At 39.8% G+C, this 16,240-nt stretch overlaps 1 protein-coding gene and 1 long non-coding RNA gene across 3 annotated transcripts in view; one reads left to right on the top strand and one right to left on the bottom strand.

Annotated features, from left to right (window-relative positions):
* The window catches only part of MAP4K5 (mitogen-activated protein kinase kinase kinase kinase 5), a 67,812-nt gene extending 51,984 nt beyond the window's left edge, over positions 1-15,828 (top strand). For both annotated transcript variants that reach the window (XM_061354605.1, XM_061354606.1), the window contains 12 exons: positions 1-85; positions 176-255; positions 2,092-2,152; positions 3,835-3,949; positions 4,083-4,141; positions 5,478-5,581; positions 5,976-6,153; positions 7,141-7,209; positions 7,935-8,027; positions 10,681-10,751; positions 11,044-11,099; positions 12,630-15,828. In XM_061354605.1, coding sequence (XP_061210589.1) covers positions 1-85; positions 176-255; positions 2,092-2,152; positions 3,835-3,949; positions 4,083-4,141; positions 5,478-5,581; positions 5,976-6,153; positions 7,141-7,209; positions 7,935-8,027; positions 10,681-10,751; positions 11,044-11,099; positions 12,630-12,717 — 1,059 coding nt within the window. In that variant the 3' untranslated portion in view covers positions 12,718-15,828. The remainder of the gene's footprint in view (positions 86-175; positions 256-2,091; positions 2,153-3,834; positions 3,950-4,082; positions 4,142-5,477; positions 5,582-5,975; positions 6,154-7,140; positions 7,210-7,934; positions 8,028-10,680; positions 10,752-11,043; positions 11,100-12,629) is intronic.
* Positions 6,374-12,426, bottom strand: LOC133212828 (uncharacterized). The gene is made up of 2 exons (XR_009725618.1): positions 12,304-12,426; positions 6,374-6,550 (listed from the first exon to the last, which is right to left on the bottom strand). It is a non-coding gene; the product is annotated as an uncharacterized LOC133212828 (long non-coding RNA).
* Positions 15,829-16,240: the final 412 nt, after the last annotated feature.

Below are 16,240 nucleotides of genomic sequence, written 5' to 3'. Positions count from 1 at the left end.
ATGGGAGCATGTTTTTCCAAAGTCTTTGATGGTTGTCCTTTGAAGATTAATTGTGCAACATCATGGATACATCCAGATACTAAAGGTAAAGTTATTTTAAGTTTTTATTTTAAACCTGCTTGTTGCCAAAGTGGTAATGAACTTGTGAAATAATATCTTTCTCTTAAATTTTTAGATCAGTACATTATCTTTGGCACAGAAGAAGGTATCTATACGTTGAATTTGAATGAACTTCATGAAGCAACAATGGAACAGGTGATTTTTAGTGTACTGAACACAGATATAGGGATATTATGAAGCAAGAAAGTTTGGTATTAGATGGGATAGATGGGATGCGAGGCTTTGTGGCATAAACTGATCCACATCAAAGCTAGCAATGGCATTCAGAAAATTAACAGTTCCCCTGCCTACCGATTTGAGGGGTTTTTTTGATGCTGCTTATGTAACACTGCTTTCAGAGGACTTCTCTCTTAAAACACCTTTCTTCCTGGGAACAGCTGATTACGTGCCCTTTCTCTCCCTGTTTTATCTCCACTAGATGGCATATTGCTGCTCCACTGGATGTTACCAAAACACTCAACCATTTCATTTATCTGATATTATCATCACCAATAAATACACATTTGCTTCTGTTTTCTTGGGCACTCTAAGCCTTTCCAAAGGCACTTCATGCAGTCGTGGTACTGTTATATTTGCTCTTTTAGAGTCAGGAGTAGCAGAGTTTTCTTGGATAAGCTGACAAATGCTGATAATTAATGTTTACTCTTGTAGGTTTGTAAAGCAGTTCACAAAGGCACTTCAAGCATCTAAAGAGCAATACATTCAGTCAAGACATGGCACAGGCTAGAAAGGAGTGGTGGCAGAGTGGGTGTATCTGAGTAATAGTGAGAGAAAGATGATTTCAGGGGCACTGCACAGAGATCTGTGCTTAAGAAAGTCCTCTGTTTCTGAGAGGACAAAAACAAGAGGACAAAACTCAACATGGAAAGTGGTTGAGGAAGATCATCGAGGGGTTAGTTTGGCACAGGCAAAGACAAGAGATGATTATAAAGGGCTTGATGATGAGAAATGGGAATCTGAATTCAATACAATTAGAAGATCCTCTTGAATTAAGAGAGCTGAAGGTGCACCTGAACTCAGTAGGATAGTGTTGAATAATGAAGTTGTGTACCTTTTTGTGGCCTTAGCAGACACAGGGTACACCTATCTAAAAATTGTGGTGGCACCTGTTGGAGACCCCCTGGCCTTCTTACCTCAATTTTCTCTTTTCTCCATTAACCAAAGCAATTTCTTCCCTTGTACGTTTTCCTAAACGCTTCATGTAACGGTCTTCTCTGGACTCTTCCATGTGCTTTTTTATATCCTATTTTCAACAGGATAGATATGTCAGTGCTTTTGTGGCTTGTTCCTGTGCTGCTCTGGCTACTTAGTCAGTTGGACTATTTTGCAATTCCCACTGGCCTTTTTATTTGGCATAGGTATCGTGTTTGTCCTTGAGGTACTTGTTTGTCCTCCATCAGTTCTTGACAGTAATTATTACTGAGACCTTGGGGTCTGAGCCAGTTCTTAAGTACTGTAAAGTAAACCTTATTGGGACCTGCTGCCATGAGTATATCTAGTTGAAATAGTGTGTAATGTGTCCTTTTTCTGCTCCTAGCACAAGATGCTATTAACAGTGCTATTAGCTGTGTAAATCATGTAGCCTTTTTGCCCCTCTCTTCTAACTTTTGTGGGATTTAATAGGTTTCTGTAATACTATCTTTCTCTGGCTGTCATTTCTAAGCAAGCTGTATCTTTTTATGTATGGGATTCCAGTCTTGCCAGTTGTCCCAATTTGGCTCTGTGCTAATTAAAAAATGAAGAGAAATAGAATTTTGAAAGTTGAAGGGGTAGAAGAGTGAAGGTATGAAAGTATTTCACCCAGAGAAAAGGGCTAAGTAAGGATCCAAAAAAATTAATTAAAGGGGAAGCTGTAGTTGCAGCTGGGACTTTCTCCTGTATCAATCCCTGCAGGAATGATGGTGGAAATGGAGCAGGCATGATTAGAAATTCCTGTATGTTTCTGTTAATGGAAATACTTTCTTTCTTCAGTTATTTCCCCGAAAGTGCACATGGCTGTATGTTATCAATAACACCTTAATGTCCTTGTCAGGTATGTATACATAGAGGGGAAATCAGTAAGATTATAAATAAAGAGAAACACTTCAAGTTGTAATTCTGTACAATGTATTTTGATTGTGCTGAAGTAGAAAACATGGGGTTTTTTTGTTGCGCTTGAAGCTTTGCTTCCAGAGTGTTTTAATATGAAAGACTTCAAAAAATAAAACTGATGTTTACAAGTAGTAGAGCCAGTTGTCTGCAATGTCCCACCATAATTATTGCATTTATTGAATTATTTATTGAATTATTTTATGTTTGTAATTTATTTTTAGTTAGAGCTCAGCACTTGGCATTTGTCAAATAAATTGCCTCTGTCAAGGCTGCAATTTGACTGAAAGTGGCTGGCAAATCTGAAGTGTCCTCCTCTGGTCCCTGAGCTAGGAGAGTCAGCATAAGGATGGCTTTAATGTGTCATAACAAAATCAGGAGAGGATTACCATAGGTGCATTACTGAAATGTAGCTACAGTGTGTGCTCACTCTCAGTGTATTGTAGCCTGGGAGCATTTTTTGAATGAACCAGATTCAAAAAATAAATCAACCCTAAACCAAAACCAGTTTCAAATTGAAGGAGAATGAGGTGCCTGTGAAATACTAATTCAGAAGATTGATGCTTGAAAAAAAAAACACTGGGTTATTTTTCATCAGTTGTCCTGGAATAGGATATTACAGATAGGAAACAGAGGCGCTGTGTCATGGAGACTAATTGTAGCACTGTGCCTTTAAATATGCAAAGTTGTGTAGTACCACTTGTACTGATTTATAGATAAAAATGTTTTGATACAGTTAAAATCATAGAATAGTTAGGGTTGGAAAGGACCTTAAGGTCATCAAGTTCCAACCCCCCTGCCATGGGCAGGGACACCTCGCACTAAACCATATCACCCAAGGCCTCGTCCAACCTGGCCTTGAACACTGCCAGGGATGGAGCATTCACAGCCACCCTGGGCAACCTATTCCAGTGCCTCACCACCCTAACAGGAAAGAATTTCCTCCTTCCATCCAGTCTAAACTTCCCCTGTTTAAGTTTGAGCCTGTTACCCCTTGTCCTATCACTACAGTCCCTAATGAAGAGTCCCTCCCCAGCATCCCTATAGGCCCCTTCACATACTGGAAGGCTGCTATAAGGTCTCCACGCAGCCTTCCCTTCTCCAGGCTGAACAGCCCCAACTTTCTCAGCCTGTCTTCATACAGGAGGTGCTCCAGTCCCCTGATCATCCCCGTGGCCCTCCTCTGCACTTGTTCCAACAGTTGCATGTCCTTTTTATGTTGAGGACACCAGAACTGCACACAGTACTCCAAGTGAGGTCTCACGAGAGCAGAATAGAGGGGCAGGATCACCTCCTTCGACCTGCTGGTCACACTCCTTTTGATGCAGCCCAGGATACAGTTAATTGTTGTTGTATAATTACAGCCTTCTAAAAATGTTCACATAAAAGCAACTTTCAGAGCTGCTTTAATGTTACTGAAATGAACTCTGAGTTGAACACCATGGCTTCTTTGTATACATTATTGTTGTTTTGTTTTCTTTTGCTTCAATAACTGGACTTGAAATACCTGGTGCACGTGGCCCATTCTTCTAGAAGGTAATTTTCTATACCTACATTTTTCTTAACTGTGCGGTTCTCTGCTGGAGGCATGGGTATGATGTCAGTTGTGCTTTTCTCTCTTTACAGGGAAAACATTCCAGCTGTACTCCCATAATTTAATAGCTTTGTTTGAACAAGCCAAAAAAACAGGATTAGCGGCTCATATTCAAACCCATAGGTTTCCTGACAAAATATTACCAAGGTACAAATCTTTCACTTATAGGCAATTATTAACAAGTGAAAATTCCCATAAATGCTGTTTGTGCTGCTGAATTGGTAGCGTGAAAGGCTTTGACACCTCTCGTTGATGCATGTTTGCATAATTGTGATTCCAGGAAGTTTGCCTTAACGATGAAGATCCCTGATACCAAAGGATGCCACAAATGCTGTATAGGTGAGCCAGAGCTGTGCTGTGCAGTTTTTTTCCTGTCTTTGTATTGAGTGTGGCATGTCTTACACTCATTTCTTTTTAATAAACTTACAGTTAGCTCAGTCTTCAGAAAACGGTATGACTGCATCATTTCTTATTGCTGTGCCTAAATGGTGCTTAGCTTTCCTTTTAATTAATGTGGAGGGTCTTTATGCTGCTGAGTAAAAAAAAGCATTTTCTGTATCAGCTCTTAACCTAGAAATGTTGCAGTCTAGAGCAAGGTCCAGAGGGAAACTCTGGAGAATGCCAGCAGCATGTAGCTGGTGGGTGTTGCACACTCTCTTTGAGACCTGCAGTGTTTGGGATCACTGGCTTTGGGATCAATGGCTTCAGGCTGCCCACAGAGCCAACTAGTTAGTGTGAAATGCAGCCTGTCTGCAAATATAAAGCTTATTACAGGATCCCAGATTTGCTGCACATACGCAAGTATCTTTTCTGCTTTGTCAGTTTGGCTCAGGGTTTGACCTACATCCAACTTTTGGCAAGGCTCACTTGAAAAGAATATTTTCCACAAAGAAAGGGCTGGACATGAATAGAAATTATAACAGCCTAGAGAGGAGTGAAGCCGTCGCTCCAGAACTCCAGAGTTAGAAGAGTTAAAGCTTGTGAACTTATAGATTTGTCTTTGGCTTCACTGACTTTGGGAAGAGGCTTGGGCTTTCTACAGAATGCATGTCCTTTTGAAAACTGGTCCTGGTGTTGTATGAAACTGTACCTTTGTGCTTGTAAAAATGCTTAAGCAGAGTATAAAATACCTACTTGTAAACTTTGATATCCTGATCAGCTCATATGAAATGTCTACAGTAGGCATATTTACAAATGATTCCTGAAGTCAGGCTGGTCTTGTATCCAACTGAGCTTAGAAAAAACAAACCCCAAAACCTTCATCATGCTATTGCATGAACTGTCAAAACTCAGACATTATGGGCCACCTTCACTGCTTGGGCATGTTTTTTCTATAAATCCAACTTGACCCAGACCTTTCACTTCCCTGCTCTCACATCCCCAGGAAGAAGGCGTTACAGCTCTTCTGGACACTCAGCATGTGGCCTCTTCACTGGGACTTAAAGAGTGATAGCAGTTATTAATTATGATTGAATTTCTCTGGAAAGTAGCACGATATTAATCACTGTGGATATCTGCATGCCAAGCCAGAAAGCAATTAGTGTGAAACTGATGATGTGTCTTAAATTGTTTGCAAAGATAGCTGGGAGGTTTTTTCCAAGTGTGCGTTGTACTTCCAGGACTTAAAAAAGGTTGTTTTCTGTGGGTGTTTTTTGTTTGTTTTTTTTTTATATAGTACGAAATCCATACACAGGACATAAGTACCTCTGTGGTGCACTGCAGTCTGGAATTGTTCTACTACAGTGGTATGAGCCAATGCAGAAATTCATGTTAATAAAGGTAAGCATATAATTTTCATTTAGAACATTAATCTTCATCATAATACAGTTGTTGAAATAACCTCTCCAGAATTTGTAATGGAAAGTACATCCCATTCTAGTCCCATTTGTGGGTTCTGAGCACTTGAAAATCTGGCTTGACATATTTTGACTAAGAAAAATCTTGTGACTGAAGTCAGGCAAGTGTTGGATCAAGCCCAGTACTAGCAGTAACAGACCAGCATGTACCTCTGTGCAATGTAATGCTGCTCACAGCTCGTGCTGTCTCAAAAAAGCACTCTTGGTAGCAGTGAAAAACATTTTCTATATCTTTTATAGTTTTTCATGTTATTTTAGGCTTCTTATTTCCAAGGTAAGGTAAGACTTTATAAATGCCCTGTTATGTTTTTTTCCAGCACTTTGACTTTCCTTTGCCAAGCCCTTTGAATGTGTTTGAAATGCTAGTGATACCAGAGCAGGAGTACCCAATGGTCTGTGTAGCTATCAGCAAGGGTACTGAACCAAACCAGGTTGTTCACTTTGAGACAATCAACTTGAATTCTGCTTCTTCATGGTTTACAGAAATTGGTGCAGGTAAGACTGTTGGTTGATCTTGCAGCCATTTTATTGTCTAGTAGCTGTTGGATATACCTTCCTCAGCAGTCATTTGGAAACTCTTTAGACTAGGCAAAATGATGCAGCTTCTCTACCTAAAGCATACTGAAGATGATTCCAGGTTCTGCTCGTGATGACCTGCCAACTTCAGTATAAAATGTATTTCTTAAAAGGCTCCAGTTTCAGACACATCCCCTAATTTAAAAATCTCCTTAGACAGTAATGCAGACCCTGCTGATTGGGTTCTCATTTGTGGCTCCATACTCTTTCCTGGGATCAGTTGTTGTCCTCTTTCCCTTTCTTTCCTGTGTACAAATTCACATAAATGCATTCTTGTCTGTCCTCCAGCTCTTGGGGGGAGGCTTGTCATCCTCAGCTGGCTAGTAATAAATAGAAGATTCTGTTTTATGTTCAAAAGCTACTTGATACCTTGCAGATGCTTTTTTCCCGCAGGCTTTGTTGAATATACTTTTTAACATTTAAATACTGCATTTTAGCAGCTGTACCAAGAACTTCATTAATAAAAACTAGAAAAACTATTAAATCTAGTTTAATATCAGCACAATAATCTTTCCAGATGGGGATTTATGGGCACAGAGGAATTTTTTTAGGAGCAAAGATTTCCTTGATGATTTTTGTTGTTCTTTATCATGCCTCTTTGTGAAGGAAGCTGACATGCTGTGCTGAGCTGCAACATAAAATGTGTTGTAGGCAAATAAACAGTAATGCTCTCATATTAAATGCCTGCTTTGAACTGATGGGTCTGTCCTTAGGCCCTGTACTTCTCCCAGAAATGTCTGGAATCATATAGCCTTAAAAAAAAAAAAATCCCTGAGCGTAACAAAGTGTAGATTGCAGAAGACTTGGAGCATACTGAGAAGGTTGTAGCAGTTGGTGAGAAGTTGAGGGGAGGCTGAGATCAGTCTTATGATGTGAGATAAAATAATCTGTTTTCTCTTTCACAAGGCAATCAGCAGTTAGATGCCATTCATGTAACACAGCTGGAAAGAGACACTGTCTTAGTCTGCCTGGACAGTAAGTAATACATCTCTGTTGGGCAAATTACCACACCTTGTGCAAAACTGGTTTTGCCACAGTTGTTGATTTTAACTCTGCTACAAGTTAATTTTTCTCCCTTCATTACTAATTTGTGTTGTAATATTTCAGAATAAGTAGTTTCTTTTGACTCTTGGGATTCCACGTTCCCTCTTCATGTGTGGAGGGTTCATGTGTGGATCATTCTTGTTTCTTTTCAAATTGAAAAAATGAAAAAAAAAAAAGAAAAATTTCAAATTCAAATTGGTCAATTAAAAACCAAGCTAATCAGAAATTTTCAATACTTGGGGAAGGTGGCATTTGCCTGTTGCATGTACTAGCAGGACAAATAGCCAGTACTCCGTCATATACAAGAATTATAACCATAACTCTCATGAATCATGTGTTAATACCTCAATGGGAACACTGCAATGACTTAATCTGCCTAAATTTTCAAGCTTTATGTTGAATTCACATTTCTGCACTGTTTGTTATTTGCAGGAAGGCTGTCAGTAGAGTCTAAAAACATACAAAGTGTGTAAGAAGGTTTTCTATATTTATTTTGATAGAAGGATGCTCTTGGTTTTGTTTTAAGCAGATACTGTTGGTTTTAGGTTTGGGCATTTCTTAGTGCCTGAAAGATTAAATTAGTATGTTTTACTTAAAGCTGTCAGTAATCCTTTTCAGCAGTGGGTTTCAATGCTTATTTTTCTTTTTTTCTTGAGAATTTGTGAAAATTGTGAATTTACAAGGGAAATTGAAGTCAAGCAAGAAATTGGCCTCTGAGCTGAGCTTTGATTTCTGCATTGAGTCTGTGGGTAAGTGATTTCCTTCTCTGTTGTCTCTCAAGGACTTAAGAGGGATGAGTGCTGAAGGGGTTTCAATGGTCTGTACTGGTCTAGTGCACCCAGTGGGGCCTGACACTAAAAATTGCATGTGTCAGTATACTGTGAGCTGTCTGTCTCCACTGACATGTTGAAGAAAGTAAAGCAGTTGCCAGATAGCATGTCCAATCTGCATGTGTTTCCATCTGTTGTCATTTCTGGTTTCAGCTAAATGACAGTGCATCTTACTTTGAAAATAAGACCGACTAGTTTCTGATAATTTCTGTAGCACTGAGAAAAACCTTTGGGGAGCAGAAACATTTTAGTAATACCTAAATGTGTGTTAGTCTTCTAAAAGCTAAGATTTTATTTAAAGTGATAGCACATCCAATTTTTTAATAGGATAATAGTATTTCAGTCTGATTTTTTTGAGGACAGGCTGCTGTCCTCTAGTAGTTTAAAGACAGCAACCTTGTTTCTGAACTTGAATTGTAATTGGTAAGCAAGTATTTCTGCTGTAACAAACTCTCAGAAGTATCTAACATAAGCTTAATAATTTGTATCTCAGAAACTGCACTTCTTTCTGCAACCAAAATCAGTAAAGACAGAACTTGCTTTTGTTAGCAGTTCTGTACAACTTGCATTTCTGGGTTCTTTGGGCATCTTCCCTTCAAAAGAAGATTCTTGGTACAGGTATTTTGTATTTTAACAGCAGTTGGTAAAACAGTGCACATTCCTTTATACAGCATCTCTATTTTGATATGTCAGATCCATCCTGAAAAAAAGATATTTTTAATCAAGCCTGTGAGTCTTCCCTAACTTCTGATGTGTTCTGATTAACTGCTGTGTTTGTATCATACAGTATCTCTTTCTGACACATACATAACATGACTTGACCATGCCATCTTCTTGAACGCTGAAGGAATTTATAGACAGAAGCATTTATCCCGAAGTCTTGCACTTAGCAGCTGACATTGAATAATGTGAGCAGTTCTTTACACAGCAAGTGGTCTCTTGGGAATTCAGGGTATTAAACAACTTGTCATGCTCCGATTGCAGGGTGGAGTCAGGAGCAGCAGGTGAAGATTAGTTTAAGGCTGTTGTAACAAACATTGCTCTTAGGATTCTGCTGAATGCCTTTGTTCTGTGCATTTAGTACATGGCTAATACTGAGCAGATACAAAATGTCATTCAAATGAGTAGTAAAGGGAAACAAGTAGGATTTAGTAAAATTAAGCACAGTGTAAAATGTTTCTGTAACACTGCTTAAAGAGCATCAGGCTCTTCATCCATTATTTTCAGCAGTCTGGTAATCAGATCATTCAGAGCTAGTAGCTCCCTGTTTTCTCTCTTTGGCCCTGAATGGAAGACTTCTGCCTATTTTTATACTCGTACCTATTCTGAAGTAGAATCATAGAATAGTTAGGGTTGGAAAGGACCTTAAGATCATCAAGTTCCAACCCCCTGCCATGGGCAGGGACACCTCGCACTAAACCATATCACCCAAGGCCTCGTCCAACCTGGCCTTGAACACTGCCAGGGATGGAGCATTCACAGCCACCCTGGGCAACCTATTCCAGTGCCTCACCACCCTAACAGGAAAGAATTTCCTCCTTCCATCCAGTCTAAACTTCCCCTGTTTAAGTTTGAGCCTGTTACCCCTTGTCCTATCACTACAGTCCCTAATGAAGAGTCCCTCCCCAGCATCCCTATAGGCCCCCTTCACATACTGGAAGGCTGCTATAAGGTCTCCACGCAGCCTTCCCTTCTCCAGGCTGAACAGGCCCAACTTTCTCAGCCTGTCTTCATATGGGAGGTGCTCCAGTCCCCTGATCATCCTCTTGGCCCTCCTCTGCACTTGTTCCAACAGTTCCATGTCCTTTCTATGTTGAGGACACCAGAACTGCACACAGTACTCCAAGTGAGGTCTCACGAGAGCAGAGGGGCAGGATCACCTTCTTCGACCTGCTGGTCACGCTCCTTTTGATGCAGCCCAGGATACGGTTGGCTTTCTGGGCTGCAAGCGCACACTGCTGGCTCCTGTTCATTTTCTCATTGACCAGCACCCCCAGTGATCTGTAATTTCCAGAAACTCACAGTGTTTTGGTTGGCAGCATGTTTATGTGCTTCCTGGTGTTCTCTCAAGAATCATTAGGAAAACAAAGATCCAGAGAATAGAAGTGAAAGGGAGAGAAGGGAAAACCAGAGATGCTTATCTTGTCCTGGCAAACAAGGAATGTCTGAGTAGTATGTTTTGAATTGCACTTTATAAAGTAATGTGTCTCAGATCCAAACAGTCATTTCAACCCAGCTTTCTTACAGTGAACAGGTTGCCCAGAGAACTGGTAAATGCTCCATCCCTGGCAGTGTTCAAGGCCAGGCTGGATGGAATCTTGGATGACATGGTTTAGTATGAGGTGTCCCTGTCCATGGCAGGGGGGTTGGAACTAGATGATCTTAAGTCTTTTCCAACCCTAACCATTCTGTGATTCTGTGATTTTTTTGGAGTTTGGTTCCTCTACCAGGAGTCCCAAGTTTCACCGTACTGTCTCCATGTGCTTCCAATTACCACTGCTGGTGAGAAATTCAGGTTTCTCTGGTTCAGATAAGCCATGCTTGGGTCTCATTTTGTGTTTCTCCTTTGCAGTGTGCCTTCAAGACAGTGTGCTGGCCTTCTGGAAACATGGCATGCAGGGCAAAAGCTTTAAGTCAGATGAAGTAAGTAATCTCCCAGTCTCTCCAGGTTTAATTTCTTTCTGTTCCTGACTTAGTACTTGATGCTTTGGCCCCTCTAGCTGCTTCCTTAGTGATAACGCTTGTGCTCCATGTTGTCATTGCTTCAGGTTGCTGGTTGCTTCCTCTGACTTTGCCTACATACATTGCTTTTTTGGTAAAGCACACACACACAGGCTTTAGCCAGCTCTGTTTCCAGGAATATAAGGCAGAGACTGAGACCAATAAATTTCATTTTGCCAGTGAAATGGACCTAACTGTCTCAATTTTTTTACAGGTTACCCAAGAGATATCTGATGAAACAAGGGTTTTCCACTTACTGGGATCAGACAGGTAATCACCTTGAAGTAACATAGAAGTTTTATCTGAAGCAGCTTTCTAGCTTCCACCTGGAACTGGCTGCTAGCTCAACACAGACCTGTCTGTAAGCAGTACTGGGGGAGGCAGTAATACTGTTTCAGCCTGCAGTAGCCAAAAATCTAATTGGTGATTGTGTCTGCATTCAAAATGATTACTGTGTGACCTCTGGTTTCCACTGCAGAGATAGACGTGTGAACACAAACACGAGCTTACAGAGATACAGTGTGAGGAGATAAGCGACAGGGAGAGATGAGAGCTAGCTTTGGCTCGTAGTGAGCAGGAAAAGCCCCCTTCTGGCTTAGGTTTTCCTGATGAATTGGTGAATTATCTTGGCAGTTAGTTACTTTAAAATAATCTTAACTGCTCTGGACCTTGAGGTCTGGAAATAGCACAGCAAGCTAGATCACATGCAGGTGCTAGTGCACAGTGGCCTAAATGCACTCCATTACCCATAACATCCAGATGATTCCTTTCAGCTACAGAAGCTGGGAAGAGGTGCAGCCATCTGCAGGTTTTTTTTACCTGTGGTTTCTCAGACAGCCAGAGTGCTAAATGTGAAAGTAGATGGTAATGAGTAAAGAAATCAGTTCTAATCCCTGATCTGCTCCCTCATTTGGTCTTTGGGACTCCTGGCTGTGACTTGCTTTCTGTAACTAATCCATAATTTTGTGTACTTAACATTTTTTGATCCCCAGGTTGAAGTCCTTGTGCTGTATGCAGTTTTGCAGACAAACCCTTCTACTCTGATAGCACTGAACTGCAAAACCCTTTGTTTGATAACTTTTCCATCTCTGTACAAATGGAGCAGGAGTTTCACTGCTATTCAGGTGAACCAGATGTGGTGGCACCTTTTTGGCTTGGATCATTTTAGAACTATCCAGTTGCAGAAGTGAAGATCAGGGACAGAAGCTGTTAGAGAGAGCATTATCTTTGAGGACAGGTTTTCCAGAGAAGCCTACAGGAACATGATCTAGCAGGAGAAAGGCTGAGTTGGGGTTGAGTGCTTCTTATGAACCCATTGGCTGATAAGTATTTAGAAGAGAGGAAAACTGTTTACAGTAGTGGCTGATGCTTATCACAAGGTGTAGGATATTATGGGCTGTAGATGATAGGAGGGTTGTGTCTCCTCACAACACTGGATCTGAGAGGACGTCCCAACAGAAGAAGAGGACATAACTTATCTGAAGGTGGAGGATGTCAGTTTAGAAAAAGTTTGTAACACATTGTGTGTACGTGTAGTTGAGAGGGGCAGATTCTGGTTCAAGAAGCTTTTTCTAGTCCTCTGTTCCTTGTTTATTCCACTTTACTGTTTTTATCAGAAGTGATGCTGGAAAATGAGGTAACTGATTTAAAAAATAAAGTACCCACAATATTTAGGTGAACCTATATCCCTCCAATCTGTAGAAACCTCTGAGCAACGAGTTTATTCCTCCTCAGTAGTAACACCATGAGCTTTGTATTTTGTTACTAACAGGTTTGGATTCTGTTTGTGTTTCCTTACAGAGTGGTAGTGTTAGAAAGCAGGCCCACAGAAAATCCGACTGCACACAGCAATCTCTACATCTTGGCTGGACATGAAAACAGTTACTAAGCAACGGTAACCTAACGCAAATAACAGAGTGAATTTGCCACACGAGGAGCGAAGAAGCATTAGGAAAGTTAATACAAACTGGACTGTGACTTTCTTTTCTTGATACTTAAATGATGTTGGTTTAGGGTGGAAATCAATACATTTTTGCAGCTGGGAGCAGCTGGTTCTGTCTTTTTGCCACTGTGTGGTTGGTTATATTGAGTTTGCTTAATAAAAGCTATGAGATAGATAGCCCTTTACTCATTAGTTACAGGGAAACAGAGCCTTTAAAAAAGTGTTATGCAGTAAAGGTGCCATAAACTGTTAAATATTTTACTTCCCTTGGATTTTCCTTATGTTCTGTAGATACAGTGCTGGCTGTTTCCCTGTTTTATACTGAGTCTTATTCTTAATAAAACAGATTTGTGTAGGAAGTGAAAGTATCTGCAAAGCTTTTTGGTTTTAAATCTGCCATTCAGTATGGCTTTGTATAATAGATTATTTAATCCTTATTTATTAATCTGCTGCTAGAATGGTGTAATGTGTCTAACTCTTAGCAAAGGAAGGTTGCAGAGCAGCTTACAATTATTTTTTTTTTTACAATTGTATAAAGATTTGATTTTTTTTCTTGTAGGGATGTAGTGCATTACTGAGGGGAATGTTACAATGTCGGTTGATCTTGTAAAAATGCAGTTTTGTACAACAGAATATTTTGTATTGATTTTTTTTTGCCTGCAGATTGCCATAAAAGGGATTTTCTTATTTACTAGCTGTAGGGTATGTGTACACAAAATAGAATATTGATATCAGACTTGTTGCTACTGGGTGGGTGTGTTCAGGATACATATGTGTGTGTGTGTGCATGTGTGTTAAGTTGACTGGCAGTGTGTATTTTTTTTATATATATATATTTATATATATATAAAAATGTACAAAATATATATGCTTTATTTTCATAAATTAGGGATAAGCCTTGTGACATGAAAGGAAAACTGTACCTGGTTATCATCCTTAATGAATGAAAGTATCATGTATCAAACTGCCCATGACGTATAGTTTATTTATGCTATTCCAGAGGGGAGCCTATAGGGATAACTGAGCTTACGAGCTTCTTTTTTTGTACAGCATCCAAATGTTGTCAGTCAGAGGGTCATTTAGAAATGGTTATTTCCCCAGCTGTGTAGTATAAATAAATATGATAAGAACCAGTATTCTATATTCAAGCTTTTCATCACTTTTTCCCCTTCCCTATTTGTCACCTGTGTTTTTCTTTCTCTCTTCATTTCTCCATTCAACAGTCACATTGGTTCCTTTTGTCTTCCTTGTTAATTACAATTCTCGAGGTACCATTAAATGGAAATACAGACTGACTACAGGATAGCATCTGGTTTTACTACCTCACATTAACCTGCTAGCTTTGATGTAGGTAAACATGGTCCGTAGGCAGATACAGCAGCAGTTCATAATTTGAACTGAGGGGTTTTTAAATTAAATCTGACAGCGTACTGCTGCCTTAGGAAAGACAGGTTAGAAGCTTCACCCGTCATTGTAATAAAGCAGTAAAGGTGTGTTACAGCAGCTTGACCTGTCTGGAGGCTCTGCTGACACAGCAGAGCCAGAGGTGTTTTGATCTTTTAACTCACAACCTGAGGAATGGGGTTCTGGGTTGTCTGCTGAAGCATCAGACTATGTGATTCATAATTTAACATTGACGGAATTAACTCAGCACACATGATGACTTAGTAATGTCTTTTTGTTACTAGGTACAGCTGGAGTTTTGTGTTGTTCTGAGGGTCTGGGAGGGAAAAAATACCTGCACACAATTTAGCATTTTATCCACTTAGCATTGTCATTCAAAACTAATTCTTGTTATTTACTTGGTATTGAAATCAAGTCAAGCTTTTCAGTTCTTGAAACAGCAAGCAAAGTTTAATAAATAGTGAGCGGAGAGATAAAAAATAGTCCACAAACAATGTATTAAAGATGTTTTAAGTGGTCAGGTGTAGTTGGATCAGCAGTATTAAAAGCAGGCCATGCAATTATTGTGTTTTAAAGAACATGAGTTCTTTAGTACCGAAGTTACTTCTCCATAGGTAACAGTTGATTGATGATTAACCCTCAAATGGTATAACTTCTAGTCTACAAAGACCTAAAAAAAAAAGAGAAAGTGAAGCACCAGGTGTAGATGTAGAGCAAGCGCTTTCACTTAATTTACCTCATTCACTGCAGAAGGTAATTTTGGCTTCATTTTTGAAAACACATAAAAATGATCTCTAAAAGACTAGAAAAAACTGTAAATAAAATACAAATATTTATGGGGAATAACTGGAGTAAATAACTATTAGGTCATGACATTGTCATGCAAAAATAATGAACTGAAAGTTTTTTTCTTTGAATGACAAGAATGGTGATTTGCTGAAGCATAAAAAATGAATCCAGGAAAGTTCTTGTTTAAGCAAACCTCCTCTTTTAGCTGTTGAAGTGTTCGTAATGGCATATTCTGAAATGCTTTGTCTGATTTTTACAGACAGTGGCATTTTTGGCATGATCTGCAAGATACTGTTTCCCAGTGTAAAACCTCAATTCTTACTCTTAGAGGGATATAGCACAACAGATTTGCATGTTCCATAGCTGAACCACCCAGTCTCAGAGACTCCGACTAGTGTAATTTGTATTTGTTAGACCGTTTTATGTTAGTCTGGTATTGTCTGTATCTTTGTTTTTTCTAACATTTCAACCAGGGTTGAAGAAGCCTAGTGTGTGGGTTTGGAGTTTATAAAGCAAAAGCTAGCTCAACCCCTCATCACTCTTTCGACAGCTATTAAAGTATTAATTATTTGGTGCACAAGGTTTATGTCTTCAACTTGAAAGCCTTAAAACAGTATCCCAGTGCTCTTTGAAGTGCAGACAGTATTTGAAGAGCAGCCTGTAGATTAGTCTTTTCCTATTTCCTAACCAAATTCATTGTGGCTGAAAAATACGACTGTTAATTGTGATGACATCTCTTTAAAAGATGACAGGTACAACGCATCAGTGAGCCACTGTATCTTGGAATAAAAAGGACAAGACTGGGAGACTTCTGAAATGTACTTTTTACCTTGTTTAGCCATTAGATTGTAACTGAAACCCTAACTGCACTCATTCCAGTTTGTATAACTAGGCTTTGTTCTACATAAATTCCTGTTGCGGTTCATTTCAGTCTATGCCAAATAAACTCTTGCTTTGATACCTAAATGCAGTGTGGTAGACTTGCTGGGAACAATACCTTATCAGACATATCTCGAATTCAACTGGGCTCCAGATTTTATGGCAGTGGGAAGGGCGTGATCAGGGGCTGAACACTCTTCTCAATCCTGCTGTGGTGCCGAAACCCGGGAACCGCCTGGACAGGTGAACAGCGGCCGGAGTGGCTGGACTAGCCCGGTGGGGAGGACGCTCCTGGAGCAACAAGGACGATGGAAGCCCTTGTGAAGGTCGTATCTCAGTTACATAAGCAGTGGGGTATTGATTGTAAACAGAAAGATTTTACTCTCGCAGTTGTGAG

Source organism: Neopsephotus bourkii, unplaced genomic scaffold (genome assembly GCF_033783945.1).
Source record: "Neopsephotus bourkii isolate Nb327-2 ecotype Australia unplaced genomic scaffold, CSIRO-AGI_Nbou_v1 NB_740, whole genome shotgun sequence".
In the NCBI taxonomy this organism is placed as follows: Eukaryota; Metazoa; Chordata; class Aves; order Psittaciformes; family Psittacidae; genus Neopsephotus; species Neopsephotus bourkii.
This window is presented reverse-complemented; position numbering and strand designations above follow the sequence as displayed.